The sequence below is a fragment of the Mya arenaria genome, chromosome 9, assembly GCF_026914265.1.
Source record: "Mya arenaria isolate MELC-2E11 chromosome 9, ASM2691426v1".
Taxonomy (NCBI): domain Eukaryota; kingdom Metazoa; phylum Mollusca; class Bivalvia; order Myida; family Myidae; genus Mya; species Mya arenaria.
Window position 1 is genome coordinate 61,524,963 of NC_069130.1, and position 19,799 is coordinate 61,544,761.

Sequence of the window (19,799 nt, forward strand, 5' to 3'; positions counted from 1 at the left end):
TACTTTTGACTTGATCAGCCTTCTACAGACCCCGGTGCCGTCCCAACAAAAGAAACAGGGGGAGAGTGTAGTGCGAGTGCACTCTTTGACCTGTTTACACATGAAGTGCTGACGTCACTGGTGCGCGCGCATATCTCTGGGAGTTCGAGATCAGCTGTAGAAGAAGCAAGACGTACTTTGATATACTGCTTAATAAAGACTTCACGTGTTCTTTCCCTAAAGTTAATGGTAAGCTAGGTTTGGTCTAAGTAAATAATAGGGAATACTTTAATATTTAATCGAAATAAAAGTATTTATATCACTTTTGAGAATAAAACAATAGATTAACAGAATAGTACTATAATAATTTCTCATATTCATACGTTCAACAACGATTCAAAGATTACTTACCATTGATAAATACCAAAAGTATGATTTGACTTGCATCATCTTTTTGAAATGGCACAAATACCGCAGTGAATATAAAACAAAATAATTTCGTAGATAAAAATAAAATAAACATGAACTGAATCTATTAATTACAGAATTAATTAAAAATAACAGAACAGAACAGAACAGATTTTATTTTCACTTAAACTTATACAGTTTTTCGTGATAAACATACATATTGCATAGTATAAAATAACCATATAAACTTAAATTGGTTTTATTATTTAATGATAATGAATTTAAATATTTATTAATCGCCAGGGGAATGGACTGCTAGTGAAAGTTGCAGCATATGCATTGCTCTCCCTTGAAGCAATACAGAGTATACATCGGGCCAATATCGGACCGATATCGCGATATTTATAAAATGATTTTTGTCCATAAAAATACAAAAGCTATTGTTTATGCTATAATGTTTAAACATTCGAATTAAAATCATATAGTATTATTACAAATACAATGTTTCAGTCAATATGCCCATATCGGGCCGATGTCGGGCCGATATCGGCAAACACTGGCCGATATGCCGATATTCAGCCGACATCGGTCCGATATGGTCATGTTTGCTGGGCAATTGTCCAACCAAATGTTTATCTGTTTTTCTTGTAATGGAATGGGAAAAAACGAATCCTTTACCTCAAGTTAACTATACAAATATATAGGCCAATTTATAAGATGAGCAACTACAATTCTTCTCTTCTTGGTACATTTTCCTGTACAAGTGTGTATATGCTTTTATAGATATAAAGCAGGCAATCTTTTTCAAAATTCTGGGATAAACAGAATTCCTGATCTTCTTCCAGCCAATATTGTATTTTTTTAAACGTTCCTAAGATATACTAATTTTCAATTCCTTACTTTTAAACAATACCACAAAAAGTCATAAATTCAGAAAGTAGAGAACAATTCTTATGCGACTCATCTATCACACACATAACTAACAAAAAAATGCACCAAGGGTTTCATCAGCAAGTGCCATCTCAGGTCTATCTTTACCCTCAAAATCATCCAAACAATTTATAAAAGCCACAGCTAACATGAACATGATGAAAGCTGTTGCACTAATTACTCTTAGACAAATCAGAACAGAAGACAGATATTCCATCTTCAAAACAGTAAGTGTGTTTTGCCCAACATAAGAAACTTGAAACTTGATGGACAAAGCTATTTTTTCTTTATTCTCTTGAAACTATTCTTTGAAAGAATCGTCATTTTTGGATGAAATACAAATGCCACTGCATCTTATAAACACACAGCTTGTTCAACCGCAAAAACCTCCAACATTACAAGTTTCAGTATAAAAGCATCTTTATTAAAAATATCTGTCAGTGTTATTAGTCTTATGATCCTCATGAGTACTTTTCATGCCCCTAATTGAGTTATATAAAACTTCGGTTTGCTGCTACCACTACCACTACCACTACCACAACCACAACCACTACCACTACCACTACCACTACCACTACTACTACTACTACTACTACTACTGTTTGCTGTGCTTCTTTTTTATCGATATTTACTTTTAACAAAATGTAATTTAATAAAACATATTCAATTTGCAAATACATATTAATATATTGTCTGTGTATACCCAAAGGATTCCCTGAGGCAATAATACTTACAAAAATGGACAAAATAACCATGACAGAATTAAAAAGGAAGCGTTGAAGCTTACACTCTGTCTTACTTCTGTTATGACAGCTTGACAGAGGAATAAACCATTGCTTTTACATACACACTGAAACTGGATCCATGTGTATAAAAGACGAGATAATATTGATATATTCCTTTCACATTTAAAAATGACAATTGTGCTTTAAACTGTCGATCACGGTAAACAAACGCATGTTTTAGCCGGTGTTCGGGATTTGTGCCCTGTTCGGAAATGTACCGTCAACCAGTATACAAATATAGAATGATTCAGTAATTTGAGTAATAATATTTTTCTACGAGGAATTCATCCTAAGATATCATCAACTGTATTCCTGACAATATTTGACAAAGTTCTACTATGCTAAGAAAAATCGCTAAGCAAAACGAGAGTTTATTATATTCAGTGGTAGGGGCAGGTAACCTTTACAAATAACCGAGTCATAATTAATAGTATTATGTAACCATTTTGCTGTTTGAACAACGTCAAATTAATGTATGGCGAAAACAAAAAAAAACTGGGTCAGTATAAAATTGTGTTCAATAATTAAATATTAAACAATAAATTGAATTCTTCGGTTTGAATGTATTCATTTTGTTAGAATAAACCTTTAACTTGATAATTATATCCAGTTATATGGACGTAAACATCAAAATGAATAATGGGCACTCGCGATTCCACTGCAACTAATTCTGTATCCGAAATAATTATCCGAATAATTCCTAAGTTTGAAATTTCGATTACTTATTGCTTTCGTATGCGATGTATTTCTCACTGGAGTGACACAAACAAACTTGTGTTTAATTCAGTGAAAGAGCTGTATGATTATGAGTAATCCAACATGACAGACGGTCAGCAACAACAACAATCCAAACAACAACAACAGTCTACCGCACAACCACAGTCTGGAAATCCATCATCAGCTCAACAGGTCAGGAGTCTGATAAATGAAACATTTGTGAAGCTTTTGATTATCCAAATATTAAATTGGTATGAATACCGTTAATAATAATATTGTAATCAGTGATGGCTCACTATTTGGTAATGGTCAATTTCCGGACCTTGCTTGGGTGGTCCGATTCCATTCAAAATTTCTAATAACCAGTTGTTATTTTTCAGCAAGTATGCATTAATTTGAATTCATATATGTGTTATTAAATACATATGATAACATGAATTGTGAAAGTAATTGTTTTCTTGTCAAATTTAAAAAATAAATTTTGAAACCATCACCATTTTATTGAATCCATCGGTAACACATTTTAATGGGATTATTTTGGAAGTGATTTTTTTCCATTCAGACTGAGCTAAAAGAAAGTAAATGCAGTTATTTGTTATAGTATTGGAACAAAATACAGTATACAGCCTTGTTTTAATGTATGTCTGGTATAAATTGTAAATAAGTTCCATTTATTGCATGTGTGATGGACGTTAATTTATCCTGTCCACCATTACCGGATTTTCGTGGTACAATTTCTTGTATAATGCAGAACCCTTTGGCTAACAGTAGTGGACTAAAGACACATTATATTGATAACCAATCAGTTCGTATCGAAAACTGACCATGACAACCTTATTTCATCTAAAATTACTAACTTTTCCCACACCATCACAAAATCCGTCCAACTTTTACGTCCGTAACAGCAGCTTAAAAAGTCACCGTCTATCGATAGTTGTACGGTATTTGGCTTGGCGCCGGGTTTTATACAGTGAAGTGCACACATATATTATGAAGCAATTTTGTGTCAAATTGTCTTCGTAATATTTGATATCTTTTATTTAATAGTTCTTAATGTTTTTGTCCCGTAAGTCTGATGTACATATTGTCTCTTTTGCTGTTCAGATGTAAATCTTTTATTCATATGAAATATATGATATTTGGTATGAAAATTAATGTTATCTTATGAGGAATTCATTTATATTCTTTATAACATAGAACCTTTAAATTATATGCAATATTTCATACATTTTCTTTATTTCCTTTTACATCTGAAGGGTTTCATAATGGTTTTTAATTCTTCAACAAACTGTTATTTCTTGTGTCTACATGTTTCCTTTAATTTTAGCACCTTCATTATTTTATGTTCTAACTAATCTTTATGCAACAGGCTTAGCTAGACAAGTTTTGATAGCTAAGCCTCAGTGAGACATTTCAGACATTCTTGTTACTTCTTAACCTTTTAAAACAACAATATTTTTCATATAAAAGCCTAAGGATCACTTTTATTAAGGACTTCGAATTGTATGGTGTTCCATTACATTATTTTATACTTTGTGTGTTACCAAAGTCAGGACATTGTGTTACAAATATTATTTTCTACTTTGTGTGTGTTACCAAAGTTATAATAAAGGACATTGTGTTACAAAAATACATTTCTAGGAACAGTTTAATAAGTGTGTTTAATAATTTGTGTTACAAATTTAAAATACTTAAACACTTGTGCTACCAGAATTATTGATGACACTGTATAAATTTCTTCTACTGGTGTTCCATAGAACTGTATGCATGTGATTATATTCTGGACGTTATTAAAACTTTAAAACATTCATTGTGAGTTGCGTCAGGATTTGAACCCACACATTCACGTCATTATAGTTTGGTGGATGAATCTGGGGTACAGCACTGTTTAGCTGCTGTGACTTTCCTGGTACCTCTGAGTGTGCGGACCAATCAACAGCCAAGCGAGAAATTTCCATTATAAAAGAAACTGACGGACTCCACAATGAATTTCAGCCATTTCCAAAAGGGTAACCATCATCTTTTTTACCCTGTTATCATGATGTGCCAGCCATGCCGCAGTCATTCTTACCACCACTGCAATCGGACCAATTCCCCTGGTACTCCACACCAAGCCAGGTCAACATCTTTTCGCAAAAGTCAGATGCAGCTGCGGGACCGTATAAGAATGACTGCCTTCATGAACAGAAAAGACTCCCAAAACATGCCATTTCACCACCTGGACGATGCTGACCTGCAGAAGTTGCGCTTCAACTCTTTGACTAGAATAACATCAAACTGTAAGGCAAATTCTAAAAACCCTCAAGAAAAATTTCAGGCAACTATTGAAGGTCATTGTGCAGCAATTTCCTTCCTCAAACTCCAAAACAATGACCTCAAAGTTAGTGACCAAGTGCATTTCAACAAAAACATGGAATTATCAAAGCAGCTGGACCGTCAATCTGAAATACACGCAAAGGCTATGTCAAAACAAATAAAGATAAATCAGGACCTCACGAAGAAACTTGACCACATGGTATCAGAATCAAAAAAGGCTACAAATACAGAAGAGATTGCTCCACTAAAACTGCTCAACTCAAAGCTTGTTGAGAGACTCAACAAGGCACAAAAACAACTACAAGATCTAAATCTATGTTACAACCAGACCTCACAGACACGACAAAAAATAATTGAAAAGGCCAGACAGGAACTGAAAGATATGGCAAGCGAAATCGTTGTGCACCGTTATGATGACTACTGGGACCATGAGGAAGGAAAACACAATTGCCGGCAATGTGGCAGTCAGGAATACCATTCAAAAGATGAGTGTCTTGCTGTGGATGAGAAGTGTGTGTGCTGTAACAGAGTCGGACATTTCACTCTTTTGTGTAAACATCTATATAAACAACTGTAACAGGCAAAAATTTGAATTATTCAATCTCTAGATAATGTTTTAACGTTTGGAGTCCAAACTTAAATGTATTTGGGGGGAACTATTATGAAGCAATTTTGTGTCAAATTGTCTTCGTAATATTTGATATCTTTTATTTAATAGTTCTTAATGTTTTTGTCCCGTAAGTCTGATGTACATATTGTCTCTTTTGCTGTTCAGATGTAAATCTTTTATTCATATGAAATATATGATATTTGGTATGAAAATTAATGTTATCTTATGAGGAATTCATTTATATTCTTTATAACATAGAACCTTTAAATTATATGCAATATTTCATACATTTTCTTTATTTCCTTTTACATCTGAAGGGTTTCATAATGGTTTTTAATTCTTCAACAAACTGTTATTTCTTGTGTCTACATGTTTCCTTTAATTTTAGCACCTTCATTATTTTATGTTCTAACTAATCTTTATGCAACAGGCTTAGCTAGACAAGTTTTGATAGCTAAGCCTCAGTGAGACATTTCAGACATTCTTGTTACTTCTTAACCTTTTAAAACAACAATATTTTTCATATAAAAGCCTAAGGATCACTTTTATTAAGGACTTCGAATTGTATGGTGTTCCATTACATTATTTTATACTTTGTGTGTTACCAAAGTCAGGACATTGTGTTACAAATATTATTTTCTACTTTGTGTGTGTTACCAAAGTTATAATAAAGGACATTGTGTTACAAAAATACATTTCTAGGAACAGTTTAATAAGTGTGTTTAATAATTTGTGTTACAAATTTAAAATACTTAAACACTTGTGCTACCAGAATTATTGATGACACTGTATAAATTTCTTCTACTGGTGTTCCATAGAACTGTATGCATGTGATTATATTCTGGACGTTATTAAAACTTTAAAACATTCATTGTGAGTTGCGTCAGGATTTGAACCCACACATTCACGTCATTATACATATACGTGACGTCATCGTTATTTGAGCGGCAGCAGGAATACAAAATGGAGAGCCGACGTTCACTTGTTGTGTTCGTCTCGGTAAGTAACATCCGTAACACATTGACGGGCGTCATGAATATGATAACAAGATGTGCATTAACTAATTTGTCTTTTGAAAATATTGACACCCAATCATTTTAAATGCATTTTGTTGTGTTCTGAAAGACATTATGAAGGTTGCAGTTTTAATAACCAGCCCTATCAGTGGAAATATACACAAATGAATGATGGACGTAAATTATGGACATGATTTTAGTGTGACGGACGTTTTAAGGACTTGAATTTTAGTCATGGATGTCCTGGGGACAGGAAAACAATAACTTGAATGCTTTTATTAATCATGTCTTTCATTTAAACGTTATGCCATTCATTTTTAATAGTGATGGAGTGTTTTTACAGCAGGTTACACACTTTCATTTGTTAATAACTATCGCCCTGTTCAGAAATGCAAACATTTGCATGACGGACGTAACATCAGGACAGTTTTTGTTTTGTGATGGACGTTTTGAGAAGGACTTTCACAAAGTTGATACAATTGACAATGACAATTGACATTGTCAAATTTAAGTAGTTGGAAACAAAGAATAAGAACTCATTACGGCATTGCAAGACTTAATCGATTTCATTTCCTGTCCATGTAAACGTCCCATCATCAATTTTTTCGTCCAAATTAACGTCCATCACAGATTTCCGTCCAACATAACGTCCATCACAGAATTTTGAATTCAATACTGTTAAACTGTAATCAGGCAAAGAATTTATTTGTTCAATACATTAAGACAATTAATTACACATATTGTATTGTTTGAAAACACTTTAACGACTAATAATATAATTCACAGTTAGAAAAAAAGACAAACAAATGAATGTCAAACTTGGTCGTTGTTCATGTCCTTGTGTATGTATCGATTATGGAAAGTTTTATTAAAATAATTTTACTTTCAAGTATCATATAACATAGAAATATTATTCTTCTAAATTTAAACTGTCTAATAACTCTTGTTTCATTGCATATTCATTCTAGCAGGAACAAAAAAAATAGATTTTCCTGTCCATATAACGTCCATCACACAACGAAATTTAACTTGTTACCATGGTAACACAAATCAATTAATTATCTTTTTAAAACTTGTTTCTAGGGGCTTCCATATCAATTAATCATGTGGAATAGATAAAATGACATTATTGAACATATTTTTTTCTAGTGATCTCGTTATTCAAAATTGATCATTACCAAATAGTGAGCCTGATTTGTTTTGGTGCAATTTACTGCCTTAATAAAGGCCGTTTCCCCTCGTGAATATTTTTTCCCAATTTGATAAATGCAGATTATGTTAATGAATAAAAAAGCAACGATATTGAAGAAAAATGAAACAAACCTTGACAAGATTTAACTCTTTCACAGCGTAATGTTTGCATAACAAAGTCAAACATGTATATTTGCCATTATATCAGCTATATTGGCCTGATTTTGTATTTCCCAATTTTAACATTTTTCCAAATTTGCAGGCTGTTAAAATAATTCCAAAAAAATCACTGGTAATGATGCTTGCTTTTGAAAAAAATGCAAAGAACATGTATATGTAGGGCTTTTTCTGCCCATTTTGGTAAAAAAAACCTAGACATTTTGGGAAATTTCGCGTCGTGAAAATGCCGAAATTGGGAAATTTTACAGTTAAAAGAAAAAGCTGTCTAGTCGCCTGCGAAATTAGTTTATTTTCCCCTTTAAAAGACCAAAAATGGCTGAAATATCAATCCTTGGGGTGTAAATATATATTGCAAGAAATCATGACAGATAATATTTCATACTGATCTCTGAATGTGATGAAAATCAATGATTTCAGAGTTCAATTATCCAAAAAACTTTACATCACATTATTTATTAGGATGTTGAAAATGAACCTATACAGGTAAGCAGACTCTCTAAGACTTTTTTTTAGGGATGCAAACGAATGGCAAAAGTGATATTCGAATATTCGGTAATTCTTTCGATCGAATATTCGAATATTCGAACACCAAAATGAACCTTTAAGAATTGTAGTAAACTATTATTATTGACTAAAGTAATAGTGGGGGCCCTGTTACCCTTCCTGGTCGTATTCGGTACACGCGACGGACCCTTATTGTTCCACAAATTAGCCTCTGAATTTCCCATTTACAAAATATATCCCAAGAAAAAGCAATATATCTTTAACAAAAAAAACAAAAAAACTCTGCGTTCATTTATGTAAAAATGCAAAATAAGATCAGGGAATTGCGTTTGTCCCAGTTAAATGACGATATGCGCCAACGTGGGACTTGCAGCCTCGTTCTGGGATTGATGTTTACGAAATATATTTATAGAAAACGACACCATGTCTAAACGTCGCTTTTGTCTTAGGTATTGTACAACAATACAGGACATATATCCTTAAACGTTAAACCATACACTTTCAGTTAATTTTTGTACGCAAGAGCGTTATATTGAAAACATGAAAACAGTTTAAAGCACATAACTAGCACATGTCCTTCATATCATCAATGCGATTTGAGCAATATCGCCAAGCTTGATTAGCAGTGAAGACAAAACATTGGTATAAAGGCCGATCTCTTAAACACTTAATTGGCATGGTCATTTAAATGTACCCAAATAATTGGAATGTGTTTTATGTCACTTGTCTAACAGCCAGTAAATGCAAAATTACGGGGACTGTTTATAGTTCCCGGCGATATATCCGATATGACGCGTGTATAGTGTCATCAAGTTCACACCTATGGCATTAGGGGTTGTTGTAAAAACAAGACAGACGAAGATGACAGTTGTAGGCAAAAAGTGTATTAATTTATTATTTTAACAAAAACATCGAATATTCGAATACCTATTTTGACATTCGAATACCAAACGTTCGATCGAATATTCGAATATTCGAATATTCGTTTGCATCCCTACTTTTTTTTATTGGGATTTTTTTTCTGAAAAATATCTCAAAATAGACACAACAGATATTTTCAGAGAAAAGCATTGTCAACCCTGAAGGGGTCGACTGGTCTTACATACAGTATAGTCTCTGTCCACACAGAGAACTTATTATGCCAATTTGCATATTACCAAGTACACAAGTACATCAACATACTAAGAATGCACTTCCGCCTACAGCGAAACGTTACAATATGAATATGTTAAATATTGCTGTGATGTACAATTATAGGATCCATAGGATTTTGTCTCAATTTTTTTGTAAATTAAAGTCATTTTTTATTGTTTGTGTCTACATTTGTGTTATTGTTATTGGCTAAACAGTCTTTATTCTGAAGTCGGAATAAGACATTAAATAAAGAATGAGCAGTATATATACATAGTGTAACGTGCCAGGGCTAACTTTCAAATTGTTATATATAAGATTTTCCTCTTTGGCTACTTTGCCAAATAATTTGCACTAATGATTATTATGCCCCCTTTTGAAAAAAGTGGGGTATATTGTTTTGCACATGTCGGTCGGTCTGTCTGTCTGTCTGTCTGTCGGTCGGTCGGAATACCAAATGGTTTCCGATCAATAACTTGAGAGCGCTTTGACCTAGGGACCTCATACTTGGTAGGTGTATTGGTCATGACCAGCAGATGAACCCTATTGATTTTGAGGTCAGTGGGTCAAAGGTCAAGGTCAGTGTGACCTTTACATGAAAAACGGTTTCCGATCAATAACTTGAGAACGCTTTGACCCAGGGACCTCATACTTGGTAGGTGTATTGGTCATGGCCAGCAGATGAACCCTATTGATTTTGAGGTCAGTGGGTCAAAGGTCAAGGTCAGTGTGACCTTTACATGAAAAACGGTTTCCGATCAATAACTTGAGAACGCTTTGACCCAGGGACCTCATACTAGGTAGGCTTATTGGTCATGACCAGCAGATGAACCCTATTGATTTTGAGGTCAGTGGGTCAAAGGTCAAGGTCAGTGTGACTGTAAGCTGAAAAAAGGTTTTCTGATTGTCCATATTTTATTTAAGTGTCCAAATCCTACTAACAATTTGGCTCCCAAGGGGGCATAAATGTTTCACTAACATCTCTTGTTTAAAATGATTGGATAATGAAAACAATTATTGTTCAATCAATGATAAATCAACACAGATTGGAATATTTACAGTTTTCATGGACACACATATTAAATCGTCTTACTTTTCGATATCCCTAGCTTTCCACTTAAACTGTTCTAATTCTGTCAATATACAGTAAGGACTTTTCAGTTTACTTTCATGACTTCTATGGTTAAGGAGGCGCTTTTCTATTTAATACTCACGGGTTTACAGTTTATGCCTAGGGAATTAACATGTATATTTGCCGCTAGGACAAATAGTGTTTAGCCCCTATTAGAGATAATAAATATATTACACCTTGTCTTATCAAGTTGTTTCTCTCGCAGAAGCCAGCACAAGAATGAATAAAACCCGCTGGTTTGGTGTATTTATACTCACAATATCACATGACCATATTGGACGGTCCTAACCAGTTGGAATAGTCCATTTTCAACGTTAAGTCTTTTTCGTAGGGGTTTCGCCTTATATTTTCAGATTTTCAGAAAACAACATTATTGTTATAAATTGCTGTTCGCATCATGATTATTATTATTTAACCATCTTATTTCAATTTACAATCATGTAGTATCATTAACTTTTGTTTTTATTGAGAAATTCACTCTCTACACTAATTTCATACCCCACATATGAAAGATATATATCCAAATAGTAATCCAAATAATAGTTGATAATGAATATTTATGCAAAAAGCAATACTTACTATTTACCATTTCCTCTTGTTCTCTTAAAGATTACTTGCTACTGAAATACTTACTTTTATAACAATTGAGAAACAGCGGTTTTCTAACTATTCAAAACAAAAGTGAAAGTGCATAATATCAAAATTCGATGCCTTTCTGTAAAAGCAGCAGACAACAGCATATCGCTTGGCCCAATTTCGCTACAATAGATTATATTTTGTAAACCTATGTTTTATATTAATTATGTTAAGAATATTAACATTTAAAAATTTGGCTTAAAGTGCTACATTTTGTCCTTTATCACACCTGTATAAGAAAATGGTAATAAATCATGAAAAAAGTGATCTTTGAAAATTGTTGGAATTCCTACATTTAGGAATATATATGAGAACATTTTTATTTCAAATTTACTCTAATTTTTAATTTGTTAACAGACAGGTCGCCAGATGTCACAACAGACGCCCCAGGCTGGTTCTGCAGGCTCTCAACCTGCAGGGAACCAGTCTAGTCAACAACAACCACAGCAACAGCAGGTACAGCCCCAGGTACAGCAACAGCAGGCTATACAGCCCCAACACCAAGCTATACAACCACAGCAACAAGCGATCCAGCCTCAGCAACAAGCGATCCAGCCTCAACAACAAGCTATTCAGCCTCAGCAGCAGGCTATTCAACCGCAACAGCAAGCAATTCAGCCACAGCAGCAGCAGCAACAACAACAACAACAACAGGCAATGCAGCAACAGATGCAACAGCTGCAGCAACAACAACAAATGCAGCAACTGCCTCAGCTTCAACAGGTATTCTAAAAATCTCAAGACGTTTTTGGTATTTTAGATTTAGAAATTCAGTGAGTACATCAAATTAATGACTACCATGCATTTCAAGGCTCTAGGACCTAAGTTCATGTACCTCGTATATGCTATAGATTGAAAGCTGGACTTTTTTTAGATTTTGCCATGAGTATGAATTGTGTCCCTTTTACCAATGTGGACTTGGAATACATGCTTAATTCTGATTGATAGTTAGAATTGAAGGAAAATGTGATGAATGTATGATTCTGAGCTTTGTTTTCTGCTCATTTTATAGATAGCCCCACAGACTCAGCATGTGCTGCCAAACATCCACAGTGTAACCTCTGTGCCTCTCAGTATGGCCATGACTGCTGGGGCAATGAATGGAGGCATGACAGCGGGAAACCTTAGATCACCACTGGGGCAATTACCACAGGTAAAGGCTGGTAATTTTCAGCAGTTTAATATGTCAGAATTAAAAATGGTAAGTTTGGTGGGCAATTTCCTTTACACTAAATGTAGCATGATATGTTGTTAAATATTAAGTCACGTTGCCTCTCTTTAATTTAGAGAATGGCCATGACTACTTGATCTATTAAGGAATTAAGACAGGAGGATACCAAATGCCCAAGCTTGGTCATCCACCTCACGTTAGTGGTTGCAATCCAATTTCCAGCTTGGCTATCACCCTCATGTTCGTGGTTGTAAAGTGGAAGCGCAAGCTTGACCATCCACATTGTAACAGTATTGGCTATACTAATTACTATACCGTAGTTTAAGTACGGTCCCTTCCGTTATACTTTTATGCAAGAGTTGGCTCCCTTGTTTTAAAAAAGGACATGCACATTAAAAGTTATCGTAATTGAAGCTACGAAGTTGTTCAATCATTCAACGCATAACCGAGTTATAAACATGGTGTCAGAAGTGGCCAGAGGATCGTAAAGGCATGCATCTCTCTGAAATAAGCAGTCAAATTGAAACAGAAGGTAAAAGAACATTATAAACGAGCAAAGCATCGAGCCGTGAATTTCCCCACCCACAACAATACCACTAGCCATGGCTGTTCCTTCAATGATCCCATTTCCACCTAAACTTGACATGGAAGGAAACATCAGTGACAACTGGAAAAAGTTCAAGCGTACGTGGAATAACTATGAAATAGCGGCAGGTCTCGCAGAAAAGGATGAAAAACTCAGAACCGCAACTCTATTGACATGCATAGGGCCAGAAGCCATGGATGTTTTTGATGGATTTCATTTTGCTGAAGAGAAAGAGAAAACTGAAATTAAAACAGTCATTGAGAAATTTGAGACATTTTGCATTGGAAAAACAAACGTCACATATGAAAGGTACAATTTTAATATGTGCACACAGACACAGGATGAAACATTTGACACTTATGTCTCGAGGCTGAGAAAATTAGTAAAGACTTGTGAGTATGCAAATCTCACCGAGAGCTTGATTACTGACCGCATTGTCATAGGTATACGTGAGAACAGTGTGCGGAAAAGACTTCTGCAAGAGGATAAGCTAACACTTGACAAGTGTATTGACATATGCAGAGCTGCTGAATCAACACAAGCAAAGGTCAAATCAATGAGTGGTGCAAGTGGTACCACAGAGGAAGTGCAGTACGTGAAACAAAAGCAAACGTATAGACCTAAGACAAAAAACCCAACGCCAAACATAAATAAATGCAAATATTGTGGTAAATTCTGCACAAAAGGTAAATGCCCAGCCTTTGGGAAGAAATGCATGAAATGTGGGAAATACAATCATTTCGCGTCTGAATGTCAACAAATAGAGCAGAAACCGAGATCACACAGGCAAAGACATGTCAGACAATTTGATGTTGACGATAGTTCGGAGAGTGAGAATGACTTTGAGATTATGACACTCAGCAATGGAACAAGGTCCAAAGTTTTCGCCTCCATGCTTGTCGTCAATGTTCAGAAAACAGTAAAGTTCCAATTAGATAGTGGAGCAACAGCAAACCTCATTCCAAAAACATACGTGCCGGAAGAGCTTATTGAATTGAAAGCAAATACGCTTAGAATGTATGACAGGTCTGAGATGAAAACGTATGGTACATGTAAATTGACACTCAAAAACCCAAAGACTTATGACAGATACACGGTAGAGTTTATCGTTGTTGATGACGAATTTGCCCCACTTCTTGGACTTGCTGCCATCCAAAGAATGAAACTGGTAAAAATCCAATATGAAAACATTTGTCATGTAGAAAAGGAAAATGAGTTGCACATGCAAGAGATCCAGAACAATTACAGTGATGTTTTCCAAGGCGAAGGTACTTTTGAAGAAGAACTACATCTAGAAATTGATGATTTGGTGACTCCAGTGAAAATGCCAGTCAGACGTGTTCCATTAGGTTTAAAAGAGAAACTGAAATGTGAATTGCAAAGAATGGAAAAAGCTAACATCATCACCAAAGTTGAAACACCAACAGATTGGGTATCCAGCCTAGTTGTAGTAAAAAAGCCAAGTGGTAAATTAAGAATTTGCATAGACCCCAAACCACTAAACAAAGCTCTTAAAAGAAGCCACTATCCCCTGCCGATCATTGAAGATTTACTACCAGAACTAAGTGAAGCAAAAGTCTTCAGCAAATGTGATGTGAAAAATGCATTTTGGCACGTCAAATTGGACGAAGAATCAAGTTATTTAACAACATTTGAAACGCCATTCGGACGATACAGATGGAACAAAATGCCTTTTGGAATCTCCCCAGCCCCAGAATATTTCCAGCAATTTTTAGAGAAAAATCTGGAAGGACTAGATGGTGTTAAACCTATAGCGGATGACATTCTAATATATGGAAAAGGCGAAACTTTCCAGGACGCAGTGAAGGATCACGACAGAAAACTAGAGAAACTGCTCAAACGGTGTAAAGAGAGAAACATTAAGCTGAACAAAGACAAATTCGAGTTACACAAAACAGAAATGCCGTTCATTGGACATCTACTTACAGAAAATGGTGTTAAGCCAGATAGTGCAAAAGTTGAAGCAATCATGAAAATGCAGAAACCAAGTGACAAGAAAGCTGTCCAGAGACTGTTAGGAGTAGTGAATTACCTCACAAAGTTTCTTGGCAACTTGAGTGATATATGTGAGCCTATACGCACGCTCACACACAAGGATGCAATCTGGAATTGGACACATGAACATGACGAAGCATTCAAAAACATCAAAACAGCAGTGTGCAATGTTCCAGTCCTGAGATACTTTGACTCCAGGTTGAATACAGTTCTACAGTGTGATGCGTCGGAAACCGGTCTTGGTGCGACACTGATGCAAGAAGGCCAGCCAGTAGCATATGCAAGCAGAGCACTGACGTCAACGGAACAGAACTACGCTCAAATAGAAAAGGAACTACTTGCTGTTGTGTTTGGCTTTGAAAAATTTCACCAGTTTACATACGGGCGCCGAGTGGTTGTTGAAAGCGACCACAAGCCATTAGAAACGATCAGCAAGAAAGCATTGCATAAAGCGCCAAAGAGACTTCAAAGAATGCTATTAAGATTACAGCTGTACGACTTTGAGATCATCTATAAGAAAGGGAAAGACATGCACATTGCTGATACTCTGTCGAGAGCGTATCTACAGAACAGTTGTGAAAGTACAAGCTTAGGTGAAGTACTGTCCGTGCAGTCAGAATTTGAGAAAGAAGTTGAAACGGTCTGTTTGACAGATTTCTTAGCAGTCACTCCAAGCCGTCAAGAGAAAATTAGAGCAGCCACCCAGCTGGATCCAACATTAGCAATAGTTATTGAGCAAATCAAATGCGGTTGGATTTCGAAAGAAACGCCACCAGAAGCAAAGCCATACTTCAATATTCGGGATGAACTCTCTGTAGAAAACAACATTATATTTCGCGGTGAAAGGTGCGTTATACCTCGATGTATGCGCAGAGACATTTTGGACCAAATTCACACGCACATTGGGGTAGAAGGATGCCTCAACCGAGCGCGGCAGTGTGTGTTTTGGCCAAACATGACATCTGAAATTAAAGATTTCATAGGGAAATGTGAAGCGTGCCAGTCATTTGCCAGAAAGCAATGCAAAGAGCCATTGCTAAACCATGATGTACCAGACCGACCATGGGCCAAAGTCGGAACAGACATTTTTACCTTGGATGATAATAACTACTTGGTAACAGTCGATTACTTCAGTAATTTCTTCGAGATCGACAAACTGGAAGATATGACATCGCGATGTGTCATCGGCAAACTTAAGCAACATTTTGCTCGTCATGGTATTCCAAACCAGTTAGTTTCGGATAATGCTCAAACATTCAAATCAGAAAAGTTCAAACAGTTCACTTTACAGTGGGATTTTGAACATGTGACCTCATCTGCAAGATACCCTCAATCGAATGGAAAAGCAGAAAGTGCAGTAAAACGAGCAAAATTTCTCATCAAAAAGTGTAAACATTCACATACTGACCCAATGTTAGCCCTTTTGAACCTGAGAAATACCCCTCTGCAGTCTACAGGATACAGCCCAGCTGAACAAAGCATGAACAGGCAGACAAGAACACTATTACCCACAAAAGAGAGTCTGCTGAGGCCAAAAACGCTAATAAATGTGAAAACAAATCTAGACAAAAGCAAAGCAAAACAATCGTTTTACTATGACAGATCAGCAAAACCTCTGCCAAGACTAGACATGGGTACAACAGTAAGAATCAAGCCTGAGAACAGTCGAGATAAATGGGAAAAAGGCTTGATTGTCAACAGTCCGAAAAGACGCTCATACGATGTAATGACAGAAAATGGTACCACTATCAACCGCAACAGAAGACATCTTCGGCAATCGAGAGAGAAATTCACTAGGGCCGACAACGATCCTTCTGACCAACCGAGTGGTCCGGTGCAGACTGATCCTATACCCGACCTGCAGACAGATGTTGAAGCGAATCGGTCCAATACTACTGCTGCTGAGCCAGGGACGAGTGACCATTGTGGTTTCCCAAACGAGGCCAAACAAACTAGTTCTGGACGGACAGTTAAAGTTCCGCTAAGATTTAAAGATTATGTGAAATAAGTCACAAGACAGTTTAGGACACTTCACTTTGAGAGTGTATCACAGTCTGATAAGAATCCAATCAGAAATATATACTTTAAAAATTTAGATAAGAAAGATAGTAAGGTTAAGTCTTATTTTAATTGACAAGTGAAGCATAATACATTTCTATAATTATTTTATAAGATCCTTAGAGACAAAGTGCTTATTCAATATTCCAGCACCAGTGTTAAGTGCTTAGTAAAGATCTTTCTAGGACAGTTCTTACCACCAGACTCTTTAAGTGTTAACTTATGTACATATTGATAGTTCAAATTTATTTTAAATGTTCTTTAAAGGTGATTAATCTAGTCAATAGCCATAACAGACTTGAACTATTATGCTTATGCGTATCATGTATTTCTTGTAAAATTTAAACTTTATTTCAGTGTGAGATTATTCCGCAGTAAGCTTTCTTACATTCAATGTTAAAGGAAAAAGGATGTAACAGTATTGGCTATACTAATTACTATACCGTAGTTTAAGTACGGTCCCTTCCGTTATACTTTTATGCAAGAGTTGGCTCCCTTGTTTTAAAAAAGGACATGCACATTAAAAGTTATCGTAATTGAAGCTACGAAGTTGTTCAATCATTCAACGCATAACCGAGTTATAAACACACATCATGTTAGTGTTGTTGATATTGTGTGTCATACTTTTTAGTACCATACGTTTATAATATATTTTTTTATATATAACTCAGTTTTCTGTTAAATTTTATGTAGTTTAATATATGATTTTCAAGACATGTACATATGAATGTGCATGTAAGTTGTTCTCTTTAAGATTCTAACTTGGTTTCACTTACATTTGCTTTTTGTAAAAATGCAAAGTATTTTCTTCATTTTTCTAAAGTTTGGTTTTAGTTATAATTTCTGTGTAAAATACTATCCTTTTTTAGGTCCAAGTTATACACCAGGCAATGCAGAGCCCGACGTTCATGCCGGCACAGTTTGCCTACAATCAACAGCAACAATTTATGCTGCAAAACATGCAGGGTATGACTTATCTTATTGTTTTATGCATAGAACATCATTCCAAACAAAGCATACAGGGTAGGACTAAGCAATAATGGCTTATTGTTATATGCACAGATTGTCGCACTGTAGCAATGTGGCAGTGGTGGGATGTATTATGCCCTACTCTCCTTAAGGGTTATGTGCCCTTTTACATGATTTTTACACTTAGTGTATTGAACTATTTGAGCGCATTATTGTTTTATCTCTTTTAGAGGGATTGCTCTATCATTTGTATCACATTATTACAATGAGGAGTAGCAGTGTCCGGCATACTTCTCAAATGCCCTACTGAGTTATGTACCTTTGTTGCTTTAATATGGGTACTTTGTGGTGTGGATGTTTTCATAATGAACTATGGATTGCTCACACACATGTTACACATTACCACCATGAAGTGTACTAGTGTCTGGCATATTTTTCATCAACCATGGCCGACTTGTTTTAGTTACTTGCCCTTTATCTCACCCTTCAGCATTGATGATAACCATGTAAGGTAGTATGTGATGAAAATCTCTTACACAGATTTATTATTGGGTACAAATGGTCAATATGTTGAATGCAGAAATATTTTGCATTGACCTTACTTCTTGACATTATCATGAATCATCTATTCTACAATAAAACAAACCTTGTGTTAAGGCAGCCTGTGGGGCTAGCCATCACTCATGTGGTAGATCTAGTTTCACCTGTTCAAGTTAATAGTTTCAAGTTGCATGATTTAACATGAATTAATCCTTTTCAAAGGTAAGATTAATTTCATTTATAACCCATTACAGCAGCAATGCAGCAAGCCAATGTGATGAGTATGAATCCCCAGCAGATAAACATGGCCAACATGATCGCTATGCAGGGGCGGCCCAACACTAGCATGTTCACTCCAGGGGCTGGGATGTCACAACCCACTACAGTGAGCCAAAATTTATGTTTTGTTAATACCTCATAATGGAAGTTTACCAATTATTATAAACATTATTTTTAGAACTACAAATGAATTCCAAATCTCACAATAATCTAGTGTCAAAAGTTTGTTTGGATGACATCTTAGGATCTTTATGAAATCTTTAGATCTTTGAATGGGTGGATATTGTAACATTCAATTTGTAACTTCCAAGGTTCAGAGCTAGACGGTTTGAACTCCATATACAAACACATGGAGCTACGTCTGTTTTGTGCTACGCGCCTTCTCAGAAGCTGGCTTTTGATGTAAAAAGTGTATTTACATGGTGACTAGTGTAGGCTCTTGTAACTTTTCTTCATTTTAGTTCCTCTGAATTTTGAAGAGTTGAAGTTAAGGTATTGATATAGCCTTGTTTTTGTCAAGGTCGTTATAGTGCAGAAACTTTAATATTGGTCAAAAACCATTCAAATTATTCAATTGAAGCTTGATACACATGTTGCCAGCGACAATACCCACTTGTTTAGCAAGGTCCATAACTCTTAATGTAT

General features: G+C 35.5%; 1 protein-coding gene across 4 annotated transcripts in view; it reads left to right on the top strand.

Moving 5' to 3' along the window:
• Positions 1 to 2,557: 2,557 nt before the first annotated feature.
• Positions 2,558 to 19,799, top strand: part of LOC128246931 (polyhomeotic-like protein 2) — a 33,244-nt gene continuing 16,002 nt past the window's right edge. For 3 of the 4 annotated variants that reach the window (XM_052965488.1, XM_052965492.1, XM_052965490.1), the window contains exons 1-6: positions 2,558 to 2,601; positions 2,890 to 3,011; positions 11,893 to 12,258; positions 12,548 to 12,688; positions 18,236 to 18,332; positions 19,130 to 19,260. In XM_052965488.1, the coding sequence (XP_052821448.1) occupies positions 2,922 to 3,011; positions 11,893 to 12,258; positions 12,548 to 12,688; positions 18,236 to 18,332; positions 19,130 to 19,260 (825 nt within the window). In that variant the 5' untranslated portion in view covers positions 2,558 to 2,601; positions 2,890 to 2,921. The remainder of the gene's footprint in view (positions 2,602 to 2,889; positions 3,012 to 11,892; positions 12,259 to 12,547; positions 12,689 to 18,235; positions 18,333 to 19,129; positions 19,261 to 19,799) is intronic. The other variant, XM_052965491.1, reaches the window with a different exon arrangement.